Source organism: Molossus molossus, unplaced genomic scaffold (assembly GCF_014108415.1).
Source record: "Molossus molossus isolate mMolMol1 unplaced genomic scaffold, mMolMol1.p scaffold_m16_p_31, whole genome shotgun sequence".
NCBI classification, from domain to species: Eukaryota; Metazoa; Chordata; class Mammalia; order Chiroptera; family Molossidae; genus Molossus; species Molossus molossus.
In genome coordinates, this window is record NW_023425368.1 from 1,235,874 (window position 1) to 1,260,798 (window position 24,925).

The following is a 24,925-nucleotide window of genomic DNA, read 5'->3' on the forward strand; positions in this document are numbered from 1 at the left end:
GTCACTGGGGATGCAGGCAGAAGCTGAAGGTCTCCTCAGTAATGCCTGTGAGGGGTGGTATTGATGCTGCCAGCCTGGAGCTGTTTGCCGGTCGCGGCGACAGGTGGTGATCAATTAACAGAAGACACAGAGAAGCAGGATGTGCAAGTAAGACATTCGGAACCAGGCTTTTAGCGGAGAAAGAAACATGAATATGATCAAAGGACCCCTGCCGTTCTAAATTTCAGCAGAAATGACCCGTTTACACTCACCAAGGCCCCGGGCACCGGCTCACCTGCTGGCAGGAAGGGGGTCAGAGAGACTGGTCACCTGAGAAGGCTCCGGAGTGAACAGGAGGGGGCGCCCCTGAGCGGGAACGGGAGCAGCCCAGAGCTTGGTGCTGGCAGGAAGCCGGGGGTGGGAGGGCCGGAGTGGGCGGCTCTCGGGGACACAGCCGCTCCCGGTGGCCGGGCCGGAACAATCTGGGCACCAAGTTAAAAGGAGTAGTGTTGGACACGGCCAGTGTGGCTCAGTGGATGGAGCACCGTCCCACGGACTGAGAGGTCCCAGTTCGATTCCTGGTCAGGGCACAAGGGCGGGTTGGGGGGCCGGGGGGCTGTGCCCGACGCCACCAATCGATGTTCTCTCACTTTGATGTTTTTATCTCTCCCTTCCTCTCTCTCTAAAACATCGGTTAAAACGTATTTAAAAGAAAAAGAAAGTAGTGCTGGGTTGTAATCCAAAGTATACGATGAATATCGTGAGTCCTACTGATATAAATAAACAATTGAGTACATAAGTAAATGAGGAGAAGAGACCAATCCCCCCGAATTCCTGACATTGCTGTGGATGCTGCACCCTCACAGAGGGGGTGACACCTCCCCACCCCTAGGTGTACTGGGCACAGTGACATCCTTGCAAAGAGCACAGGTGCAAAGGAGAAGAAAGGGGAGCTGGGCAGGGAGGATCCTGACAGCACACCTCAGCCAGGGGAGCAAGGTCGGCCTCGCAGGGTGTCACCCTGAAAGTGGATGCCTGACATGTCAGGGTGAGCAGGGCGCCTCACCCCAGGGTCCTCCCCAACCCACACCCCCAGGCTAGCCTCGGCGGGGGGATCCCGAGTGATGGATAGTCCACAAAATACCTCGTGGGCACTCAGAGCTGTCAAGGTCATCAAGAGCAAAGACAGGCAAAGATGTGACCTCCGAGCGCAGGGTGGAGCCCCGGGCTGAGGGCTGGGGGTCCTGGGACAGAAAAGGCCTTAGGTAAAAATGAAAGAAAGTCTGAATAAAGTATGGACCTTACTTAACACCGATGCGTCCACTGTGGTTCACTCACTGTGACAACTGTCCACCTTATGGGAGATGTTTGTCGTGGGGGCAGAGAGGACTGCGTGGGTTTTTGTGCTGTCTTCACAATTTTTCTGTACACCGAAAACTTCTAAAACAAAAAGGTTGTTTAAAAGCAAAGAAGACCCGCCCTGGCCGGTTTGGCTCAGCAGTTAGAGTGTCTGCCTGCGGTCTGGAGAGACCTGGGTTCGGTTCCCGCTAAGGGCATGTACCTCGGTTGCAGTTTGTCCCCGGCCCTGGGTGGTCGTGCGGGTGGCAGCCACTCGATGTGTCCCTTTCACATCGATGTTTCCCTCTCTCTCTCTTCCTCTCTCTCCCTCCCACTCTGTCTGTACAAAAAATGGAAAAATATCCTCGGATGAGGATTAAAAAAAAATAAAAATAAAAAAATAAAAGCAAAGAAGACCCTGCCGTGGACACACACGCATCACGTGTGGTTCCCGCAGGTGCCCGGGTCCCCGAGGGCAGGGTTCCCGCAGGTGCCCGCGTCCCCGAGGGCAGGGTTCCCGCAGGTGCCCGGGTCCCCGAGGGCACGGTTCCCGCAGGTGCCCGGGTCCCCGAGGGCAGGGTTCCCGCAGGTGCCCGCGTCCCCGAGGGCAGGGTTCCGCAGGTGCCCGCGTCCCCGAGGGCAGGGTTCCCGCAGGTGCCCGCGTCCCCGAGGGCAGGGTTCCCGCAGGTGCCCGGGTCCCCGAGGGCAGGGTTCCCGCAGGTGCCCGCGTCCCCGAGGGCAGGGTTCCCGCAGGTGCCCGCGTCCCCGAGGGCAGGGTTCCCGCAGGTGCCCGGGTCCCCGAGGGCAGGGTTCCCGCAGGTGCCCGGGTCCCCGAGGGCAGGGTTCCCGCAGGTGCCCGCGTCCCCGAGGGCAGGGTTCCCGCAGGTGCCCGGGTCCCCGAGGGCAGGGTTCCCGCAGGTGCCCGGGTCCCCGAGGGCAGGGTTCCCGCAGGTGCCCGGGTCCCCGAGGGCAGGGTTCCCGCAGGTGCCCGGGTCCCCGAGGGCAGGGTTCCCGCAGGTGCCCGGGTCCCCGAGGGCAGGGTTCCCGCAGGTGCCCGCGTCCCCGAGGGCAGGGTTCCCGCAGGTGCCCGGGTCCCCGAGGGCAGGGTTCCCGCAGGTGCCCGCGTCCCCGAGGGCAGGGTTCCCGCAGGTGCCCGGGTCCCCGAGGGCAGGGTTCCCGCAGGTGCCCGGGTCCCCGAGGGCCGGGTTCCCGCAGGTGCCCGGGTCCCCGAGGGCCGGGTTCCCGCAGGTGCCCGCGTCCCCGAGGGCACGGGTTCAGACCTCGGTGCTTTGGGAGGAACGATTCCTGAGCCTGGAAACTGGTGGACGGCAGGGAGACGCAGGCCTTCCTCTGGCCTTGCTTCCGCGGACGCATCTGGGACCGGCAAATGGTCGAGAAGGGAACTCTCTTCTCAAAAATGAGTCCAGCCCTGGCCGGTTTGGCTCAGCGGTTAGAGCCTCGGCAGGAGGACCAAAGGGTCTCAGGTTGGATTCCGGTCAAGGGCACATTCCTGGGTTGCAGGTTCAATCCCCAGCCCCAGTCAGGGTCCTGCTGGAGGCAGCCAATCGATGTCTCTCACGTCGATGTTTCTCTCTCTCTCTCCCTCCCTCCCTTTTACTCTCTCTAAAAATGCATAGAAAAAATATCCTTGGGTGAAGATTAACGAAAAAAATAAAATTAAACGAGTCCAGGTAATAAGCACAGGAGGACATGCAGAAGTAGAATGTCCCCATTTTGCAGAACCGAAAGGTGGGGGAGCTCGGCCACGGCCATGGTGGCCGCTGGAAACATGGTGACAAGCTGACAGGGTGGATGGATCAGGCTGATGGCGCATGAAGCCACCGATAAGTGTCACAAAGGCAGGAGCAGACATCTGGGCACCGCCTGTGACGGACGCCTGTCACACACCGAACCTGGACAGGCTCCAGCTTCCACCCACCAGTCGATCGGGGTGCTCGGGATGTGGGGGACGCAGTCAGCGAAAGCGACGGGGTGCAGGGACTTCGTCTCTCAGAAACGCATGGCAAGGGGATAGAGGGACAGGACACCCTCGGATTAAAAACGACGTGAGGGGGACCAGCCAGCCAGAGGGACTCGTAGCTCACGTTGGGCTGTGCACTGGGGGACACTGAGCAGGCAGTCGGGGAATCTCAGCCATGACGGGGTTAGATGATGTGACTGACAGTTAGTTACCGTGAGCGGTGTGGTTATGTCTGCTGTGTGAGTTTTGTCTTGGATTAAAAGCACACAGACCAGCTTCGGCAGGGACACAAACTGCTCCCCGAGAATCCTGGGGGCGGGGGGTGGGGGTGGGAAGGTACCTAACTGCCCCCCTGACGGCGCCAGTTGGCCAGGCTGCCTAGTCCAGGAGAATCATCTTTCTGCTTTTGTAGATGCATGGGACATTTCTCTGTAAGTAAAAATTGTAGAAATGAGCTTCTTTTTTAAATGAATAGACTTTATTTTCGAGAAGCTTTAATTTACAGAAAAAAAAAATAGAACTGAAAGCACAGGGCTGGCATAGACTCCCTTACCCCTCCCCCCACCCCCTGCTCCTCTATGATAAACACCTGACATTGTTGGTTACAATTGTTGCAATTGATGAACCCAGATGGATACATTGTTACCAAGTCAAGTCCACCCTTTACATCAGGGTCCTCTCCTTGCAGTGTACTTTCTGCGGGTGTGGACGAGTGTATGATGATACGAATCAGAGAGAATAAGACCTTCACTGCCCTAGAAATCCTCTGCTCCCCTCCTCGCCGCTCCTTCCCCAGCCCTACCCCCAACAACCGTTGGTCGTTCTGTCTCCATGGTTTTGCCTTTTCCAGAATGTCAGAGTTAATATCACATAGCATGTAGGCTTACCAGGCTGGCTTCCTTCACTTAGCCAGACACACTTAAGGTGCCCCCCACCGTGTCTTTGTGGCTTGATCGCGTATTTCTGTTTATTACTGAATAGTGGTCCATTGCCTGGATGGACCAGTTTATCCATCACCTACTGAAAAATATCTTGGCTGTGTCCAAGTCTTAGCGATGATGAATAAGGGCTCTCTGAACATCCACGTGCGGGTTTGGGTCCGGACGTAGGTTTTCGGCTTATTTAGGTAAACCTCAAGGAGCGGGAGGGGTGCATCACATGGTGAATCTGTTCAGTTTTGTAAGAAACCACCAAACTGCCTGCCAACTGACCGTCTTCGTTGCCACCAGCAGCTCGGGAGCGCCCCGGCTGCCCCCCATCCTCATGGGCGACCGGGGTGTCAGTGCTCCGGGTTCCGGCCCTTCTAACAAGTGTGCCGTGGCTCTCATGGCACCCCCAAATCACACGGCGTGGGGCATCTTTCTTTTACGGATCGTGCCTTTGGTGTTGCATCTAAGAGGTTCTTGCCAAACTCACCTGGACTTCCTCTTACATCATCTTCTAGGAGTTTTTAGTTTCACGCTCTACATGTGGGTCCGTCATCCATTTGGGGTTAGTTTTGCAGAAGATACAAGGTCTGGGTATATATTGATTTTTCCTTTCTTTTTTTTTGTTTTTTGTTTTTTGTTACTCCTCACCCAAGGATATTTTTCCATTGATTTTTAGAGAGAGTGAAGGGGAGGGAGGGAGAGAGAGAGAAACATCAGTGTGAGAGAGACACATCCATTGGTTGCCTCGCGCAGGACCCAGGACTGAACCTGAGACCCTTTAACCGACGCTCTAACCACTGGGAACCTGCCAGATCTTTTTTATTTCCTGGCCTGTGGGTTGTCCCGCTTCCCCAGCAGTTTGTTGAAAGACTTTTCTCCGCGAATTCCCTTTGCTCCTTTGTCGAAGAGCAGTTGACAGCATTTGTGGGTCTATTTCTGGGCTCTCCTGTCCCACTGGACGTGTCTGTTCTCCCGGCGTGTGAGCACTGCATCTCTCCCGCTCGTCCCACGTTGGCCAAGTCGGCGTCCGACTTTGTTCTTCTGTTTCCATATTGTTGGGCTATTTTGGGTCTTTTGCCTCCATGGAAAGTTTAGGACGTGTCTGTATTCACAAAATAACTCCACTTTTTAGGGGTCGCTCCAGACATTCATGAGAGACAGGGCCCCAGGCAGACATTCTGTGAAAAATGGGGGGGGGGGGGCACGGCTTATACAGGGAGAACGGGTTATGACAAATAGTACGAATACGCTCCGTGAGACCGAAGAGGACCTCACATTCCTGAAGTAAGAACCAAAATTCTCCCTTTTTTTAAAAAAAGTAACGGACAGCAAAGTAAGAACACTGGAGTTTAAAATATGATAGCAGATACGAAGGTGTTGGTAGATGGACTGAAAGGTAAATTGAAAAGAACGCCCAGAAGAAAAAGGTGTGTCCACCTGAAGGACGGATGATCCCCGGGGGACCGGCCGAGGTGCCCTCAGGATGCAGCGCGGAGTTCCCGGCACGATCGAGGGACACTTTCTCTGGCCGAAGAACATGCGTTTCCTGGTGGAAAAGGAGCGAACGTCTCAGAAAACCTGGAACAAAGAGAGGTTTACACGTTTCTTCATTTAGGGGGATGGTGGGCCGCGGGGTGGGGAGGAGGACCCCATACGAGACATCAGAATAGGGACCAGGGCCCAGGAACAATCCCAGAAACTAACGGAATGAAGCCCCCAGCCCAGCCTTTCCCAGCCCGGCGTGTGGCGTGTTTCCGCGAACTCCCTCCACGCACGTCGAGGGGACAGGTGGCCATCGATATCCGTTCGTTCAAAGCGTTTGCTCGGATCAGCACCGTCTTCACTGATTGTTGTCCGGCTGTTTTATCAGTTTGAGGAAGGGCTGTTCGAACGTGCTGTTCGGATCAAAGGGATAAAGGCTCGTGGGTGCAGGCAGCCTTGACGGCCGGAGGGAGGGGGTGGGAGGTGGAGGAGGGTGAAGAGATAAATGGTGACGGAAGGAGACTTGACCTGGGTGGTGAACACAGTACAACATACAGACGATGTGTCCTAGAACTGTGCACCTGAACCCACATCATTGTCTTAACCTGTCGCCTCAATACATTCAATCAAAAGTAAATGTTTAGCCCTGGCCGGTTTGGCTCAGTGGTTAGAGCGTTGGCCCTTGGACCAAGGAGCTGTAGGTTCGATTCCGGTCAAGAGCACAAACCTCGGTACCTCGGTTGCAGTTCGTCCCCAGGCCCTGGTCGGGTCGTGCAGGAGGCAGCCAGTCGATGTGTCTTTCTCACATCAATGTTTCTCTGTCTCTCTCTCCCCCTCCCTCCCACTCTATCTAATGACCAATGGAAAAATATCCTCAGGTGAGGAATTTTTTGTTTTTTAAAGTAGAATTCTAAAAGACCATCGCAAAGTTGGCGTAGCTGCCCGTTTCCGTCTTTGGTCCCGTGGACTGTGCTGTGCTGGGGATGCTGAGGCTCCGTTGGGTGCATTTGACTTACGGCCGCCTTCGGAAGTCTCTCTTGTGTCATTAGGAAGTGTCCCTGTTGATCTCTGGTAATGTCCTTTTCCTGAAGTCTGTGTTTCTTTTTTGGTACGTGCCTCTAGCGGAAACCGAACCCGGGACTCCGGTCTGCAGGCCGAGGCCGACGCTCCAACCGCTGAGCCAAACCGGCCAGGGCCTGAAGTCTGTGTTTCTTTAAAAAAAGAAAAAGAAAAAAACACGGGCCCTGACTGGTTTGGCCCTACAGTTAGAGCGTCGGCCTGTGGACCAAAGGGTCTCGGATTCGAGTCCCTGGGGTGCAGGTTGGATCCCTGCCCTGAGCGGGAGGCAACCAGTCGATGTCTCTCTCACATCGATGGTTTTATTTCTCTCTCCTTCCCTCCCTCCCTCCCTTGCACTCGATCTAAAAATCAATGGAAAAATACCCTCGGGTGAGGATTTAAAAAAACAGCCCTGGCCGGTTTGGCTCAGCGGTTAGAGCGTCCACCTGAGGTCCGGAGAGACCCGGGTTCGGTTTTCGCTAAGGGCATGTACCTCGGTTGCAGTTTGTCCCCGGCCCTGGTTGGTCGTGTGGGTGGCAGCCACTCGATGTGTCCCTTTCACATCGATGTTTCCCTCTCTCTCTCTTTCTCTCTCTCCCTCCCACTCTATCTGTACAAAAAATGGAAAAATGTCCTCGGGTGAGGATGAAAAACAAACAAACAAAAAAAAAACAGCTTTGTTGAAAGAGAATTCACATACCATAAAATCAACCTTTGAAAGTGTCCGGCAGAGGATCTCAGCCCATTTGCTCTGTGAACCACCAGTACTCCGGCTGTAGAGCATCCTGGCTCCAGAGGAGGCCTCGGGCCCCGCGGCCACGCCCCGCTCCCCGTCCTGCACCCCAAGAGGCTGCTGGTACCAAGGGTGCCGCTGTGAACTTGTTTTCTCCTCTCTTGGGAGTATACCCCGGAGTGGAGCCTCCGGGTCATAGCATAACTGTGTTGCACACTTGGAGGAATTGCAAACTGGTGTTCAAAGCGATGGAGTGTTTTGTCCAATGTTGACGCGGCCGCCTGCCCGGGGGTTACCTCCCTCCATTGATTTACTTCCAGTCTCTGTGTCTTTGTATTTAAAACGCACGGACGGCTCGTGCGGGCCTTTCTGTTTCATCCGCTCTGTACCCTCCGCTCTGCCTGGAGCTCGTCACCTGACACTTAGTGGAATGACGATGCTGTCCCAGGTCAGTCTGCCCGGGTCCTCGTCTTCTGTGCACTTCCTGCTTTTCTCTGTCGTCCCCTTTCCTGGTTCGTTTTGGATTGTTTGGCTGTTTTTAGAACTTTGTTGTAATTATCAGCGTTCAGCTGCACTTCACGTCCTCTTCAGCGGTGGCTCTGGGGTCAGAGCCGGCCCCTCACCGGTCAGCCTGCTGCGAATCCGGGTTGCACGCCCCTGGCGACACCGGCGTCCCGGCCCGCCGCGGCGCTGTCATACGTGTTACTCCACTGTGATCAACCCCACAAACAACAGCATTTTGCCTCAAACAGACAGATCTATTTTTAACAAGAAAGAAAACACTCTTTTATATTTTGCCCTTTCCAGTGCCCTTCATGGTCTACTAAGACCTGGCGTCCTTCCCTTCCTTTCTCCTTTTGGTTAAAGCATTCATGTTTTTAAATGATGTTTTAAAAAATGTTTTTGTTTGTATTGATTTTAGAGAGAGAGGAAGGGAGAGGGAGAGAGAGAGAGAAACATCGATGAGAGAGAACATCGACTGGCCGCCTCCTGCACCCCCCACCCCCACCCCCTGGGGATCCAGCCCACAACCTGGGCATGTGCCCTGACCGGGAATCGAACCTGCGACTTCTTGGTGCAGGGTTGACGCTCAGCCACTGAGCCACCCCGGCCGGACATCTTCCCTTCCTTTCTCATTGCTCGTGGTACAGGTCTGCTGGCCGCAAATCCTCTTGGCTTTACCTATCACTTATTTGCCTTCGTTCTTTAAAGATAGTTTCACTGGGTATAGAACTCTGGGTTTTCTCGCGCTTACGCAGTGTAACAATGTTGCTGCACGCCCTTCTAGTTGCCGAGGTGACGTCCTCAGTTGCTCAAACATATTTCTGACCCAGTGTCTTTCTCTGTTCTGGGGCTCAAATTTCTCCCCTTAGAAGGAACTGTAATTTTCTTTTTTAGTTGTATTTATTAATTTGAGAGAGAGAGAGAGAGAGAGAGAGAGAGAGAAAGAGAGAGAGACATCAATTTGTTGTTCCACTTATTTATTATGCATTCATTGGTTGTCTCTGGTATGCGCCCTGATCGGGGATTAAACCTGCAACCTTGGTGTGTCGGGACGACGCTCTCACCAACAGAGCCCCCCGGCCAGCGCTGGAACTCTGACTTGTCCTACCAGTCCATAAGACTCAGCTCACTTTTGAAAACCATTTCTCTCTCTCCTTCCTACAGGGTAAGTTCTGTTCCCGCACCTCCAAGTTCTCCCTGCCGTGGCCGTTCTGCTCCGAACGCACCCAGTACACCTTTTCATGTTAGACCGTCTAGGTTTTAGTTCTAAAGCTTCCGCTTCCTTTTCCTTCACTCTTTTGTTTTTTACTGAGCTGTCAGACCTGACACGCATCATGAGTGAAGTTCCCTTCCCTATGGGGTATTCTTCTCATCCCGTCTGATCCTCCTGGTCGGCTCAGGGTCACCGGGCGGGTTTGTCTCGCACCCTGGACACTCTGGACTCTCTCACATTTCTTGGGTGAGCACGGACGCCGCTGTTCCGGCTGCGGACTACCTTGGATGGGCTCAGCCTGCAAACAGTGTGACCTGCTGCAGCACAAGTCCAGCTTCAGTTCGGGCATTTCGGCCTCGTCTGCGGCTGCTCTGACTGGGCCCTGTGTGTGTGCGTTCCAGAGGTCCGCCAGAGAGCTGGCGGGAGCTCGCACCCGGGACACGAGCGCCTCTCCCCTGGCTCTCTTTCCCGGCCTTCTCCCTTCGCGGAGGCAGCCGTGGCCTCGAGGCCGAAAGACGGTCAGAGCTTGAGAAGGGACCGCACTGTGCCCACGGCCCCGTGCTTCCGATGTTTTAATCCCATCCCGAATCTGCCTACCTTTTTAAAAAAGGGAACTCTCCAGAGCTTTCAGGGAACTGCGTGTGTTTGGGTTCAGGGGTGGGAGGGTGCATTTCGTCCAGACTTGATCGTTGTTACCTGCAGAAGAGTAAGTCCTGTGAGCTCCCTTGACCTTAACCTTCAACCCCATGTTTTATACCCAGCCAAACTACCGTGTATGTTGGCAGATAAAGTCATTCTCAAATAGGCAATGTCTGGGGTGGGGCAGGGGGCGATTATTTCGTAAACTCCTTTAATTGAGAAGCTGCTGGAGAATGCCCTCTACCAAACATGAGGTTTTTGGAAAATGTGGGGGGTGAGGGTTCTGGAGATCTAATGCAAAGAATCAGAGGAAATCCTAAAGGCAGCGGTGATGGGGACCCAGGTCTGGATAACACCGAACCACACTGTCCAGAGCAAGGGAGCAATTTCTTCCAGGAGACAAACAACAGAATCCCCGAGGGATTGGAAGATTCTGAAGGGAGCCTTCCATAATTAGGAAGTGTTTGGATTTGAATTCCTTATGTACACAGACGATGAAACCAACACACAAACGATTTCACTCCAGGGAGAGCAAAACGAACAGGAAAAGGCAAAGCAACATTGTGTCGTTGAGCCAGGTGTAGGTATTACTCAGTTCTGATGCAAAAATCCCGAATGCCGATCTCATGAAAATTAGGGTGTAACTGGAAGATAGAGGCACCGGAAAGTGAACTTGCTGGTTCTCACCTGAGGGTGAGTTTGACGTCCCAGAGGACATCTGGCGACATCCAAAAACACTCCTGGTTGTCACATCTGGGGGGAGGGGATATTGGTGGCCTCTAGTGGGTAGAGCCCAGGGTCGGCGCTGACCATCCTGTGAGCAGACATAACAAAGCGTTATCGGTCCAAACAGCAATGAGCCACTGTTGCGAAGCCTGAGCTACACCATTTTCCATCGCGGGGCGTCAGCGAATAATCATGAAAATGTAAACGTCGCGTGGCCACACGGTGAGCGTGTCAGAGATGCGGTGACAGACACGGACGGAAGGGGCTGAGGTTTTGGGAGTGACGACTGCACCCCCATGGCAGGTGCTGCTGGTTTCGTCACGCGCTTGCGGATCTCTGTCTCTTTAAACCGCACGCACGTACGTGTTCGATATTTTGTTTTATGTGTTGTTGTTGTTAATCCTCACCTGAGATGTTTTTCCCATTGATTTTCAGATTGTGTGGGAGGGAGGGACGGAGAGAAACACCAATGGGAGAGAGACACATCGACCAGCTGCCTCCCGCACGACCCCAACCGGGGCTGGGGATCGAACCTGCAACCGAGGTACATGCCCTTGACCGGAATCAAACCCACAACCCTTCAGTCCAGGGGCCGACACTCTAACTGCTGAGCCAAACCAGCCAGGGCTCAAGTTTGATATTGTAGAGGATTTAAGTGGGAGAGAAGTACTTGGAAAGGTGGGTGTGGCCCGGGAAGGCCTGCATTGCTTCGTCCTCCGGGGACTCCTGAGCCGGGCGGGGCACCTTGGGCCCCTGCCGTCCGCAGTCTCCCCGTGTCTGCGCTAAGGGCGGCGCGTGGGGGCCTGGTGGGCTCGCTCCGCTCCCAGGAGCCCCAGGAGCCCCAATGCTGGCTCAGCCCCACCAACGTGGCAGGTGGCCGAGGACACACCTCCTCCCGGTGGCCGCGTGCGCCAGCCGCAGGTCCAGGTGTGTTGAGGGAACTGAACCCCGAGAACCAAGCGGGGCACCGGCGGAAACAGCCAGCATTTTATCGAGTCGGATTTCCGTCACCACACGAGCGGTTCCGAGCATCTGTTCTAAGGACGGTCGAACTGAGTGTTAAGTTTGCTTAAAGGCCGGGCATCCACAGGCGCCTCTGCTCTTGGCTGCCCGCCCTCCCCCACCGCGGGGCGGAGAGGAGCTCAGCCTTCCCGCCGGCGTGCTTGGTCCTTGGCTTGTCTGTTCCCAGTGGCACCGTTACCTTGTGCCTCTGCCCGCTCCCCTCCAGGGAGGGTATTTATAGGCATCCCAGCGTGTGCCAGGTGGCGCCTGTGCCCTCCCTGCCAAGGCGCTCACCTGTACCCGGGCAGCGGATTCACGAAAGCCCGGGCAGCCTGCAGCTCGGAGCTTGGCACGTCTTGCTTTGGGGGAAGGACTTTGGCAAAGTTTATGTACTTGGCAAAGCAGGAGGAGACTTGAAGACGGGTGTGGCTGAGGGCTGAGGGCTGAGGGTCCCAGGCCAGAGCGGGCTCTGTGGCGGGGCTGCTGCCCACCGTGCGGGCTTGAGGAGCAGGGCCTGCAGCCCGGGAACAGGCGTCAGGCTTGTCTGCACGGAGGGGCGGCAGCTGGGAGAGGGGTTCTGAGTTTGTGGGCCCAGGCCCGGGAGGCAGACGCCCTGCAGCTGGAGGGCGGCACCGACCTGGAGGGCACCCTCTTCCTGCCCCGGGGCTCTCTCAGCCCCGGACGGACGGAGGACAGAGGGGGAGCAGGGAGCAGGATCCGAGCCCAAGGCCTCATGGCGACCCGAGTCCAGGGCAGAAACGGAGCCGCCCGGCAGCCAGTGTTCTCGGAGAGCTCAGTGACTCGTTCCCGGGTCCAGCGAGGGCCCTGCGGAAAGGGCTGGGGTCGGGCTGGACCCCGGGCCCCTGCTGTCCTGCAGGCCTCGCCTCCGGGAGCTGCCCTGAGGGTGGCGAAGCCCCCAGGACCCCCTCCGCCGAGGCTGACCCCAGGGGCTGCGGTGGGCAGAGGGCGGAGCGGCCGGCTGAGGGCCCCGTCCCTCGCGACACCAGCTACTTGCTGGGCGACCTAGAGTGGCCCACAGGACCTCGTGCTGCAGCCTAGGGGCGCGACCCTGTGCCTGCCAGCCAGTGGCCTCCAGGGCACCTGACCACGGGCTCCGTCTCGCTGCCCCCAGCCCGGCTCCCCCACATCTGAGGGGCCCTGGCCCTTCCTTTCTGAGACGCCGCTGTCCCCCGAGCTCCAGCGGCCATGGTCGCGGGCAGCGAGGTCTCACCCCAGCCCCAGGAACAACGGTCGGCTCCCCAGTGGGGCCACGGCCAGGGTCCCGGAGGACAGTGTCCAGCTACCAGTGACACGGAGACACAGGAGCTGCCAGAGAACGGGGTTCTAAGGAGCCAGGCCCATGGCCACAGGGTTGGCAGGCAGCAGTGCGGCCGCAGGATGCGGGACTGAGGTCAGAGGTCAGAGGTCAGGCCCCAGCGCACCCCCTGCCGAGCCCCCTAGTGGCCGAGTTCCTGCCAGTCCCCAGCTGCAGGAGCCTGGGTTTCAGTCCGACTCCTTCGTCCTCCGCAGCTCAACCTGGGGCGCCCCTCCGTCTCCCCCAGCCCGGTGCTGGGTGCCTGGGCTCCTCGAGGTCACACCGGCCTTTGTTCGAGCCCCGCCCGAGGCCTGTGCTCGGGACCCATCGGGATGGGGCAGCCGGACCCCTGACCCGGAGTGTTCGGTGATGGTCAGCTGGAGGCTGTCTGAGCCACCAGGCCGTCTCCCCAGGGCCTGGCAGCTGCCTGTCCCGGGCTCCCCTTGGCAGCCAGATGCCCCTCACTGGGCCTCACTCACTCTGCACCGCACCCCCCTTTGCGGGACCCACAGCAGGGGAAGAATCTCGGCAAAACGGGGCGGCGGTCGCAGGGGCCGGCGGGGTACCCCGACTTCGGGTTTGTGCCTGACGATCGGGCTCATTTCTTCACGGACACCGCCTGGGGTGGACCCCGCCCTCCTGGCACCCACTCCGGGAGCTGTGGGGCGGCCAGACCCCCACTGGGCGAGAGGGCTGGGGCTCAGCCCAGCGCCTGTGACCGAGAAGCGCACCTCCGGGAGAAACCGCTCCCAGGTCTGTGCTCCCGGCCCGCCCCGGCCCAGGTCATCGCTCTGGTTCGGCCACGGCGATGGGACAGCGGCCACGCCGGTCGGTCTGCAGCAGGGCCGAGCTGTACGACATCCAGAGGGCCGGGCCGCTGGCTCCTGCCTGCGGACAGCACCGTGGTCACCTGCCTCCGTGCCTGTTCACCACGGTGGGAGAGGGGAGGCAGAGGGAGGGTCAGGCTCTGAAAGGGGCTAAGGACGTGCCAGTGCCCCGTGGTCCTGGTGGGGGCGGCACGGGCCCCAGAGCGGGAGCCCGGTGAGCAGGCCCATGGAGACTGCTGGCCAGCGGGCGAGGAGGACGGCCCGGAGGAGCCAGGCAGGCGGAGCGGTGTGTGTCCCCCGAAGGCGCAGGAAGCGGTTGGTACCACGCCGCCTCCTCAGCCCTGGAATCCAGACAGACGCCCTGTGTGGGCTCTTCGCGCGGGGCCCGGGGCGGCGCCAGAGCGCAGTCCGAGAGCGCCCCTCGGCCGGTGTCCCCTCGTGGGGCACCTGGGCCGGCCCCGGTGACCCCTCACGGCCGCTGCCGTTCACAGGTGAACGACGAGAACGTGGTGAAGGTCGGCCACCGGCAGGTGGTGAACATGATCCGCCAGGGAGGGAACCACCTCGTCCTCAAGGTGGTCACGGTCACCAGGAGTCTCGACCCCGATGACACCGCCAGGAAGAAAGGTAGGTGTCCCTCAGGGCCCCACCCCCACGTTTCTCCACGAGCCGCGGTGGGAGGGGTGGGCCTTCAGGTGTGTCCCCAGGTCCTCCGAGAGCAGAGCAGCCAGAGGGAGGTTTGGAGGTGACTCTGGAGCCTGCCCAGGACAGTGGTGCCTGAGGCCATGCTCAGCAGACGGCCAGGCTCCGTCCAACCTGAGGGTCCACGGGCCCACTGTCCACGGGGCCCACTGTCTGGCGTGCGGCTGCCCCCCACAGGGGCTGGGGCCACCCTCCTTCCTGAGGGAGGCCGCAGCTGGGAGACGGGCTGGGTGAGGCCTGCCCAGGGGAGCCCAAAGCAGGCCGATGGCCCGGGTCCCCACAGGGGAGGGGCTGGGACAGCACACCTTTCCCAACAGCCCTGCATTGTCCAGGAGCTGGTGCAGCCCCTTCCACCCACCCCACCTAGCGCCCTGGGCCTGGGCTCAGGGGAGACAAGCGGCACAGTCAGGGAGGGCTGCCTGGAGGAGGGAGCCTGCGGCCTGAGGCTACGAGGGGAGGCGTGAGGGGAGCTGCTGGGGGACTCCAGGAGGGTAGCTCCCAGGCTTTTCTCAAAAGGGGCTGCGGGGGGCCATAGGCACAGGAGACAGGCAGGTCCTTGTGAGATGGGGGAGGTGGGAGCATCCCCCCTCTGAGGCCCTCCAGGGGGAGGCGGCAGCCAGAACTGTCAGCTGCCAGCAGGCCCAGCACAGAGAGCTCCATCAGCCTCCCCACCAGCCGCCAGAGGGCAGGGACCCTCATGCCAGGACTGCAGGGCGTGGGGGTGCAGAGGGCTGGGGCCTCCCAAGACGGCCTGTCCTGGCCCCTCTGAGCCCCCTGCCCAGTCTGCACCCTGCAGACCCAATGAAGCCTGCAGACACACAGCGTGGTGACTCACCGCGGGCCAGCAGGGTGACCGTTCCCAACCCGGGGGGGGGCGGGCTTGCCGCCAGGGGTCTAACCCTCAGTCTCCCGTCTGCCCCTCCAGCGCCCCCGCCTCCCAAGCGCGCTCCCACCACGGCCCTCACGCTGCGCTCCAAGTCCATGACCTCAGAGCTGGAGGAGCTCGGTAAGAGTCCCGTCGGGCCGGGCTGCGCCCCTACCCGTGCATGGCCTTGCTGGCGCCTCCCTCACACCCGCGGCTTCGGGTGGGGGTGGGGTTTTGCCTCTTCCTCTCCTCGGTGCCTCTAACATTGTTTTGTTTTGAATTTTTGGGCCTCTCACTAGTGGATAAAGGTAAGCTGCCCCAGGGTGTCCCGCTCAACAGCTCCCCCTGCTGGCCGGGGGGCCCCTGAGGCCGCCCTCGCCGGCCCTCTGTGGGCAGCTCAGACCCCCAGCTCTGCGCTGGAGTTGGCTGAATGGTGGTGGGGCTGGCGGCCTGGTGGGCTGGCACCTTCTCGAAGGGTCTGCAAGGGGCAGAGAGAGGCCCTGGCCGTCGGACCCGGTCACGCAGGCCGGGGGATGCGCAGAGCGGCGGGGTCCTGGGTACCGAGGACCGTGGTGGCCGCCGAGTGGAGGGTGGTGCGGGAGTGGGGAGCGGGAGCCTCCCGGACGCTGGTTACTGTCAGTCATGCCGGGGCGTCGCCATGGGTCGCCTTCGAAGGGGGACAAGGACCGGCCACACAGGTGGCGGTGGGCGGAGATCCCCACCCAGCAGAGAGGCTGGTCGGGCAGGGGACGGTGGGCGAGAAACCAGCCCTAAGCCCAGACCCACCGCAGGCCCAGCCGGACGGGGGTGAAGTCTCAGCACCCCAAGCATTTGGCCACTGGTCCTGGCCTTCACTGGGGGAACATTGGTCCCTCTCCCCCTGCCCCCCCAAAGCTGCAGCTCCTCCTGGTGGCGGCTCCCCTGGGAGGGGTCCCGTCCACTCCATCCACCGGGGGCACAGTGGGCTGGGCCGACCGTCCTCCCCGGCCCAGGCCACCCCCAGCCAGCGCCCCTCCCGGCCACCGTGTTCCAAGTCTTCCAGGAAAGAGTGGCCGGCTGGGCCGCCACCCCCCCCCCCCCCAGGACTTCCCAGAAAGCCCCTCTTTCTGGCCCCTCCTTAACCCCGTCTCGTCCGTCCAAGCAAGACTCGCCCGCTGTGGTGCCCAGTGGGGGTGACAAAGCAAATGATGGCTCGTCCCCTTCTGGACCGAGATGGCGTGTGCCGTGCTAGCTCCCCGGAGGGCCTGGGTGGGTGCCCCCCACCCCCAGGGGACCAGCAGGCAGCTCACCTGTGAAGGGGATTCAGTGGAGTCGGCCGGAGGGGCAGTGCTCGGGGTCCCTGGAGCCTCGGCCACCCTTGGGCCTCTCCCCGTGCTGGACCTGGGTGCCCTTCGTATTGGGAACCGCCCTTCTGCCCCCCCTTGGACCTCGGTGTCCACGTGGCAGGTGCTGGGAGAGGCTGAGTAGGAAGGAAAGCGCAGGTTCCAGGCGGCCAGCTCTCCAGACATCAGGTCTGGGCCCCTGAGCTGCGGGTCCGGTGGGGTGGGGGCGGGTCCGGTGGGGGCGGCTGGGCCCCGTCCCCGGGCCCTGGGTGGGCCCTGCCATCGGGGCCTCACGCTCCCTTTTTGTCTGCAAGCCTCCGTGCGGAAGAAGAAGGGTAAGGGGCGGCCCCTGTCTGTCTCCAGCCCCACACGCCCCGTGACGGGAAACCCTCGTGGCCGTGGCCGTGGCGTGCAGTGTGCCTGTGCTGTCTCCCCTGTGCCGGCCCCCGCGGAGCCCAGCTCCGGGACACGGCCCTTTCACTCCGTTCCGTCTGCTCCCGTGTCCCGTCTGTGGTCCCGGCATGTCCTGCGTCCCCCCCCAGCTGTGTCCTTGTCATCGTGACCGGAAGCCTGCGGGAGCCTCTCTCGGGCGTCGCAGCTGGGCCTGCCCTGCCCGTCAGGGTGCGGACACGCGGGGCCCGACCACTGGTCCCTGTGCCGTGGGCGGGTGGCTCCCCAGGGATGCCAGGAAGCCCCTGGCTCCTCGGCGGCTGTGGGCCCTGCAGGAACACAGGGGGCCCGGCCCCTCCCCGGGCTGCAGCCACTGTTGGGAGCACACAGACACGGGCCCTCGAGTGCCCGACAGTGGGGCCCCCCCCGGGCAGCACCCGCATCAGGAGTGCTCTCGCCTGCTGCTCAAGACAGCACCCCAACAATGAGAAGGAGCAGTATTGAGTCAAAACCGCCTTTTCACGGGAGGTCTAGCCTATGACCTTGGGTGCTGAGGCACGGGGCAGGGTTCGAGACACTGACACTGGGGTGGGGGTCTGGGATACAGCGAGGCGGTCCCTGGGGGTGGTGGGGGTCCGGTATCGCCGGGGTAGGACTCCCCAGGTGCTGGCCAGGCCCGCAGCCTCCCCTCGGAGCAGTACTGGGCCTCAAACCCCCGTGGGCTCTCCGGGGTCGGTCAGTGTCAGCCCCATAAGCTCCCTGGGACTAGGCTCATCTCGGAAGGTCCCTCTGTCCACTGCACTGTCCTCACAAAGGCACTTTGCCTTGGGCTCCTGGACCCAGAAAGCCTGTTGTCACGGGCAACCAGGGCCTGGGGCCGGCCCCTCCTGCCACCCCAGCTCCGCCCCACCCCGGGCACCCCTCCAGCAGCCAGACACCCCAGACTGTAATAGATGAGGACACAGGTCGTGGTCCGTACGGCCCCATGGGCGCAGGCGGAACCCACGGGACAGGGAGCCCGGGCGGGGAGACGCCTTGCTTTGAATGACAGAGAAAACCGGGTGCAGATCTGCTGTCAAATGGCCCCTCCCCATGTCCCCTGACCCAGGTAGACCTGGAGTCGGTGCCTGGGCGAGAAGGTGCCAGAGGGCCCCGCAGCCAGGCTTACCCAGTTCTCCTGGGACCCCCGTGGGCCCCGGAACTGTGGAGCACAGTGGGGGCGCCAGCACTTGGCAGGTGTGAGGGCAGGTCATCACCTGCCCTGGTCTCCCGAGGAGGGTCGGCCTAACCTCCTAAGAAGCATCCATCACACCCCAGAAAGGCCATGTGGAATAGGCGAAAAGCGGGCCTCTGGGTGTCCTGGGTGAAGTGTCCCCCAAATCCATGTCCGCCTACGACCTGTGAAAGGGACACGACTTGGAAACCAGGTCCCTGCAGGAGGATCCAGGCGAGGGCGTTGGAGTAGGGCAGTCCTGATGCAGTGATGGGCGTCCTTCCGAGAGAGGAGAAAGGCCACACGGAGGCCACGTAAGACCGGTGCAGAGACGGGTGCTGCGGGGCCCCAGGGGCTGGAAGAGGCAGGAGGGACCCTCCCCAGGAGCCTTCGGAAGGAACCAACCCCCCGACAGGTGGGTTTCCCAGTTCTCACCTTTAGGCCGCGTGGGGAGAAACTCCCGTGGTTTTGCTCCGGCCGGTTGGTGTGCCCGTCTCGGCCGTCCGGGAAGACCGGCACATCCGTGGGACAGCCCCGTGTCCGGGCACCCCAGCAGCTGCCCCCCACTGAGCGACCGCGGGCGGGACTGGGACCCTGACGTCTCGCTTCCTCGCCCCTAAAACCGCTTCGTTTCGTCCTCGCGGGCTCTGAGGGCCTGCTGTGGTCCCCAGACCTGTGCCCTCGGGCCTGAGGATGAACAGGACACAGCCACACCGGCCCAGGGCGGCTCGGGGCCCAAGCCAGGCCAGCTGAGATGGAACCAGCTTCCCCGCGACCTCCAGCCAGGGGCACCTCTGGCCACACCCACAGGGCCGTCCGCTGGGTCTGAGCACAGCTACCCCTGGCCGCCGCCTCCCGCAGGGGGCCAGCAGGCGACAGGCCCTGATCCCTGCTCCGCTTGCGCTGGCCTCTGGAGCTGACACCCGCCTTCCCCCGGGAGCCGTTTTGAGGATGTCCTGCCCAGCTCGCGCCCTGACGCCTGGCTCGCTGGATTCCTCCCGAGGAGGGCGTGCGGGCGACGCGTGGTGGTGTCCGCCTTGGGCCAGGGTGAGCCATGTGTGACCCAGCCTCGCTGGACAGACCTCTCCCTGCCCCAGAGGACGCTCAGCCCCACGCCGGGAAGTGTGCAGTTCGTGGACAGTGGACGCCACGTCTGCCATCTGCGTACGGGACCGCCGCGAACTCGCTGCTTGATGGTTTCAAGATCCAGAGTCGTGACGGCGGTCTGCAGGGCTGCTCTCAGTCACCCCAGGTTTCACTCGGAGACGGCGGGGCCGGGGTGGACGCACCGACCCTCTCACCGCGTCCCTGGACAGCCTGGACTGAGCCCCCACTCCGGGCTCCTGTGAATTAAGCATGAGAGTCCCCACGTAGTAGGATGAGGAGCCAAGCCCACCGGCTCACCGTTCTCCTTAGACGCCTTCATGTTCCGGAAGCGAACCCTCAGAGGCAGGGCTGCTGCCGCAGCCGGGAGGGGCCCAGGCCCGTGGGCAAGCTGTGGGGTGTCCCAAGGTGGCTCTCACTGCGACAGGGCAGCCGCCCCGGCGTGCTTCCCCACGGGCCACGCGCTTTAGTGCTCCGGCGCGTGAGAACCTTGCGGGTGGGCAAGGTCGAAACCCAAGACAAGGCTGTCCACGCGCAAGGTGGCCACGGCGCTGGGGCGCCCTTCAACGACACCCCAACCTAGGCCGCTTTTCAATCCGCTGGACTGGGCAGACCATTCTGATGGTCACCTGCGTTTCCACTGTCCCCGGGGCTTGGCCCCTGGCCCAAGGAGGAGGCACGGAGTGTGGTGCCCACAGCTCGAGCCCGGACTCCCGGCTGGACCCAGATTTCCACCTGCAGAACCTGAAGCATCTCAGACCCCAAGTGTTCTCTCCAAAAAGTGGGGCTCAGCCCCACCTCCACCCCACGGCCAGGTTCTTGTCAGGATGCAGAACAGGGCGAAGGTCCTTGGGGCTCCCACAGGGCCGGACCGTCGCAAAGACTTCGCGGGGCGTACCCGCCATCGAGGCTCGTTCTTGGGGTGCCTGTCGCAGGCCCTGGGGCCCGCAGCACCGTGTGCTGCCTGTTCTCGGCAGCTGGGGCTCCAGGCTGCTGGATACAGGTCTCGATGTGCTGGGGCAGGGTGCAGCTGCCCCACGGGGGGACATGGCTCCCGAGGGCCCTGGAAGCCAGAGCCTCCCCCAGACCTGGCCGGTGGACTCCGGCACAGAACGGATCCTGTCCCGGGTGTGTTGCTGGGCTGGGGCTGTTCTGTCCTAACTCGGGCCCCCTGGGCGGGTGGCCGGGTCCGGGCCAGGCTGCAGCAGAGAGGGGTGAAGACGCAGGAGCCCGTGGACGGAGCTCCCCGAGCCGGCGGACGTCGTGGTGGTGGTGGAGGGGAGTGAGGCCCTGCCAGGGGGCCCGGGGGGTCCGGGGGGCGGAGAGACCCGCACAGAACAAGCTAAATACCAGCCGCAGAGAGATTCCCACGCTGATCTGTAAGGGAAGGTTCCCTGGAGGCAGATTACTGGGATGGGGGTTGGGGTGCACAGCTTGGCACTGGGGACGAAGGGGTGGACCTGAGGAGAGAGAAGACCAGGCAGCAGGTCCCCGGGCGGAGGGTCCCGGGGCGGAGGGTCCCGGGGCGGAGGGTCCCGGGGGGTGAGCAGGGGCTTGAACCCCTGGGGCTTGAACACAGGCAAGGGCGGGATTCTCAGTGGGCAGGGGGGAGGGGGCTGGGGACAGTGACTAGCTGGGGGGTGTCCCCACCAATTCCCTGAGGGGCGACATCAGTGTCCCCCAACATCCGTGAGGGGAAGAAAATGCCCCCCAGACGAGGCGGCAGAGAGCCCGGAGATCTGGGTCCCGGAACCATGGGAGGGCGCCCGGGAGCCGAGGGGCATGGCAGCTGTGTCCGGGGACGGGCCTCCCTGAGCTTCTGCCTGAGCCGGGGCATTTCGAGGGCAGGGGCCCGGGACCGCAGTCCGCCTGCTCAGTCGTCCATGAAGGCCCAGGTAGTGTCCTGGGTTCAGGGACCTCGTTCTCCTTCCTCTCCTTCGAATGTCCTTGGGCCCAGGGCCAAGAACAGGGAGGGCAGGGTTCAGGGTTCAGGCCATGGACGGCGGGCCCCTGGCAGGACCCAGCCGGAGTCGGGCTCCTGCTAGGGATGAACCAGGGTCGCGTCCCCGCCGGCCCGCGAGGCTGCGGCTGGGCAGCTCTGCTGGGTGCCTGCCTGGGCAGCCCAGCCTCACAGCCCCTCCCTCCCGAAGGGCCCCTGGCCGGGAACTTGGGGGCTGCTCCAGGAGCTCACAGTGGCCATCACGGTTCCTAGCAGCTCAGTGCCCAGAGCTCCAGCCCCCCGGTGGGGTCAGGCCCCTTTCGATGGCCCGACCCCGGCACAGGTCAGGGCTGCCCAGGAGTTGTCCTAAGGCCGGAGGGTAGAACGTTCTGGGTGGCCTGCGGTGGGGGGCTGTGTCTCTGGAGGTCCCAAATGGGCCATGCCCGCCGGGCTGCACCTCACGGGCTCCGCGCCAGCCGGTGGGTAGCTGCTGCCTGGCAGGTGACTGCACTGGGCCGGCGCGTCCCCAGGAGACCTCATGTCCGCTCGGGCAGCTCTGGGATGCACTTCAGCTTCCAGACAGATCTCTGTGCTCCATGTCAGTGTTTGAAGCGGTTCCTTAAGGTGCGAGGGTCACTGATAACTACCCCTTGCCTTTCTTTGTCACAAACAAGGAGAATGTTCCGCTGCGGAGGGGCCAGTGGGGTCTCCCCAAGCGGCATGGTCGGGGGCTTCCCACCGCTCCCCACTTCCTCCCGCCCGCGCTGCCCAGGTGCCGGGTCCTTGAGCCCTGGCACCTGTATCAGATCACGAGGACCCCACAGCTCTGAGCCCGGGATTAGTTAACCCTCAGACATCTGTGTCCTCGGTGAACACGGGGCCTCGGCCCAGCACGGGGCTCTCGGGGCGCCACACCTCGGTGGCTAGGCTGCATGGCTGTCTTCGTCCCCGTCCTGTCTGCGTGTGCCCTCTGGGGCCAGGGTTTGGGGAACGGGTCCTGTCTGCGTGTGGCGGAGAGACGCACCGCACACCCCACACCACAGGGACAGGCGATTTCGGAGGCCCAGCCGTCACACGCCACGTCCAGACGCGGAGGGCACGTGGTCGTTTTCCTGAGCCCCGCCCCCCGGTTGTGTTTCGGGGGCTTCAGCCACTGATGCCAATGCCGATCGTGTTCACCCCGCAGATAAACCCGATGAGATAGTCCCCGCCTCCAAGCCATCTCGAGCCGTGGAGAACGTGTCCGTGGAGTCCAGGGTGGCCACCATCAAGCAGCGTCCCACCAGCCGGTGCTTCCCACCTGTCTCGGACATGAACGTGAGTGGCCATTCCCCGGGCCGGGGCAGTGGGCCGGGCCCCAGGCCCCTCCCCATGGTGGCCAGGGCTGAGGGCCATCCCCACGGTTTCGGGTAACATTCCCCACCCTGTCCGGACACGCAGCCCGAATCCGAGCCCCACGGAGGAAACTCCCCGGGGTCTCCGGCCACGGCTGGGACGCGGGCCAGTGCTCGGGCCTCAGCTGCACACTTCCGTGTGCGCGAAAGGAGCCCGGGACGCCACGGGACAGGTGTTCACGCCCAAGGACATCGTGTCACGTCCGTGTCACTCTGGTTTGCAGTCCGTGTACGAACGCCAGGGGATCGCTGTGCTGACACCCACTGTCCCAGGGAGCCCGAAGGGCCCGTTTCTGGGCCTCCCTCGAGGTACGATGCGAAGGCAGAAATCAATAGGTAAGCAGCCTGGCCGCACCGCAGGGAGCTCGCCCCTGGCTCGCGGAGCCCCTCAGCCGTGCCCTAGCCACCCCAGGTCCGCCCACCCGAGGGCGTGCGCCCGGTCTCACCCGCTGGACGCAAAATCCTGGGTGGTCCTCCAGTCGTGCCAGCCAAGCACCTGTGACACCAACAGGGTGGGGGAGCTCGTGGCCGGATGGAGGGGGGCTCGGGGGGCAGCGGGAGCGGGTGCCGTGTCTCCGTGTCCCTGCCGGCCGCTGCCATGTGTGTGGGGTGAGCTCAGCTGACACCTGTGAGGGGGCAGGGCCAGGCTCTCGACTTCCAATAAAACTGTCCTCGCCGTGTGTTGTAAGCTACTTCCTCTCCTGTGAACATCACGCTGATCCCTACTGACGGCTCCAGGCGGGGTGACCGTGACCCTCAGACAGCCCCTCGTGACCCAGTGAGATAGCCCAGCACTGTCTGTACCACGTAAACCCTCAGAGAGGCCCAGGCCACGCAGAGAGACGAGTGTGAGCCACAGTGCCCGGCCACGCTCAGGACGTGGCTGGGGTGTGGAAACACCCCCAGGCGCGGCTTCCTTGTCCCTAGTTTAAGGCGTAGAGGCAGCGTCTGCTGTTCCTAAGACGCACCCGGCCGGGGGCTCGGGGCCGCGCGGAGCCGCTGGCCCTCGGACGGGTTAATAACCGCTGCTTTCCTCCTATCAGACAGCAGAATCTTTCTATCAGGTCAGTGCACCTGCCGCGTGGCCTCTGTGATCTGAATGTGAGCCGGTTTGCTCTATAAGGTGTATTCTCAAATTGTTACTCCTTGGGAACGCAATTGTCCGCACCCAACACGTAGCGCATGGTCAGCACAGGCCTCCGGCGACCTGTCCCGGGGGCCCAAATGCCCCCACAAGGAGTATGCGGAATTTGGAATACCCTTATCGACGGGATCTCCTTGGAAACCCCGATTGTAGTTTGCTCCAGATTTTTTTATTTGAAGTGATGCATCCTGTGGCCCCTTTGGAACACCTGCATGTCCCGACACAACACACGACGTCACGCGTGTCCGCGTCTGTGTGTGGCTCCTGTCTCCTGCAGTGCGTTCTGTTGATGTTTCACGGCTCAGACTGTGGGAAAGAGTCGGAGAGTCTCACCGAGTCGACGCCCAGATGGTCAGGGCCCAGGAGGCAGGGATGCCCGCTGCGCCGGACCCCGGCTAATCGTGGATGTAGGGAACCACTGCGCCCCACAGGGTCTCAGGGAACCCGTTCTAGAGCCTCGGGAGGCCCCGCAGCCGAGCCCTTGCTCAGGATCCTGCTCCGGGCCGGGGTCTTGGGCCGGGGTCAGCCTCCCTCCCCTCACAAATCCTCATCCTCCCGAGACCCAGGGAGCTCAGTGCCCTCGAGCCCTGACGGCCGAGAGAAGTCAGAAAACAAGCGGGGTCCCTGCCACGTTGGGTGAGACCTTCTCAGCGTCGCAGCTAAAGTGGACAGGCCTCCCCGCACACCCGAGCAGGCCGACACCCACGCTCCCCGCACACCCGAGCAGGCCGACACGCACACTCCACACACACCCGAGCAGGCCAACACCCACGCTCCCCGCACACCCGAGCAGGCCGACAACACCCACGCCCCCCGCACACCCGAGCAGGCTGACAACACCCACGCCCCCCGCACACCCGAGCAGGCCGACACGCACACTCCACACACACCCGAGCAGGCCAACACCCACGCTCCCCGCACACCCGAGCAGGCCGACAACACCCACGGCCCCCGTACACCCGAGCAGGCCGACAACACCCACGCCCCCCCGCACACCCGAGCAGGCCGACACCCACGCCCCCCACACACCCGAGCAGGCCGACACCCACCCCCCCACACACACCGAGCAGGCCGACAACCCACGCACGCTCCACGCACACCCGAGCAGGCCGACAACACCCACGC

At 61.8% G+C, this 24,925-nt stretch overlaps 1 protein-coding gene across 2 annotated transcripts in view; it reads left to right on the forward strand.

Annotated features, from left to right (window-relative positions):
• The window catches only part of SHANK2 (SH3 and multiple ankyrin repeat domains 2), a 306,758-nt gene that overhangs the window by 268,739 nt on the left and 13,094 nt on the right, over positions 1–24,925 (forward strand). For both annotated transcript variants that reach the window (XM_036281110.1, XM_036281111.1), the window contains 7 exons: positions 14,219–14,354; positions 15,355–15,435; positions 15,594–15,602; positions 16,931–16,951; positions 22,449–22,579; positions 22,881–22,992; positions 23,700–23,720. In XM_036281110.1, coding sequence (XP_036137003.1) covers positions 14,219–14,354; positions 15,355–15,435; positions 15,594–15,602; positions 16,931–16,951; positions 22,449–22,579; positions 22,881–22,992; positions 23,700–23,720 — 511 coding nt within the window. The remainder of the gene's footprint in view (positions 1–14,218; positions 14,355–15,354; positions 15,436–15,593; positions 15,603–16,930; positions 16,952–22,448; positions 22,580–22,880; positions 22,993–23,699; positions 23,721–24,925) is intronic.